At 38.4% G+C, this 996-nt stretch overlaps 1 protein-coding gene across 1 annotated transcript in view; it reads left to right on the top strand.

Moving 5' to 3' along the window:
* The window catches only part of LOC105634577 (protein PHYTOCHROME KINASE SUBSTRATE 4), a 2,073-nt gene extending 1,790 nt beyond the window's left edge, over positions 1–283 (top strand). The window contains exon 2 of the mRNA XM_089721877.1: positions 244–283. Within this exon, the coding sequence (XP_089578003.1) occupies positions 244–283 (40 nt within the window). The remainder of the gene's footprint in view (positions 1–243) is intronic.
* Positions 284–996: the final 713 nt, after the last annotated feature.

The raw sequence follows: 996 nt of genomic DNA, 5'->3' as shown, positions 1-996 counted from the left end.
TATATTTCACTTATGTTTTTTTCTCAGCATATATCCATCCTCTCGAGCATCAAGGCAAATTATGAGGATAATCAAGCTACATCTGGATAAAGATGAATACACATGGATGTCGTACTACAAGAGGCAAGAGACTTTTATTCGAAAGACTTTCAGGTACGATTTGGTTCAAGTTATATCTTCATTCAATGTAATTAATAATCAAGCTACATCTCTTTATTGAAATTTTATTTTTCATTTTTGTAGAAGCCTGTCATATGAGAAGAGGCCATTACGGTTATGCTAAAAGTGGTCTGGGAGAAATTATGCGCTCTATGGTATGCTGACTTCACCTATAGGATACGAAAAGGCGATAAGAAGTAGCAGTGCGTGTCTCAGGAGATACGGGAGAGTTGGGAGGATCTTGCATTCAAGAGAAAGTATGACATATTTGCACGAAATAGACGCAGTGAGACTGGCGGTGACGGAGCAGGACCTTTCCGACACACAGGCGGAAATACGTTTGTCAACAGACGTGCGTTGGGCATCAATGTAAGTAACAATGAAGAATATTTACATTTACCTTCTAGTCTTCTATGACATATACAAGTACAAGTTCAATATAATAAAGCTTACAACTGCATTGATTAATTAATTTTGTTGTTTTTAGGAGAGCGTGTTCACTTACATCTCGCGAGTGTGTTGTTTCTTTTCAGGGATCTGAAGCTGAGTCAAGAATTGATGAGCTAGCACTTTATCTAGAGGCCGTAGGAGGCGAAAAGAAGAGGAAAGTATATGGCATTTGGTCTCAGGCATCACAGTTTTACTGCGGCTCAGCATCTGACAATTCTGCAGCTTCCTCATTACCTCTGCCTGTTTGCGATCGATTTGCGATCGATTTCTCATATTTTCGGTCGCAATTTAGTGATTTTTTTGTAGTGATATATTTTTTTTTTTGTTTTTGAGTATTGGGAGATTTGCACCTACATCTATTGTCAAGTCATGTATGCACTTACCACT

This window comes from Jatropha curcas, chromosome 1 (genome assembly GCF_041381405.1).
Source record: "Jatropha curcas cultivar XTBG-Jc1 chromosome 1, XTBG_Jcur_1.0, whole genome shotgun sequence".
NCBI classification, from domain to species: Eukaryota; Viridiplantae; Streptophyta; class Magnoliopsida; order Malpighiales; family Euphorbiaceae; genus Jatropha; species Jatropha curcas.
The sequence above is the reverse complement of the archived record's forward strand: the minus strand, read 5'-3'. Positions and strand labels throughout refer to the sequence as shown.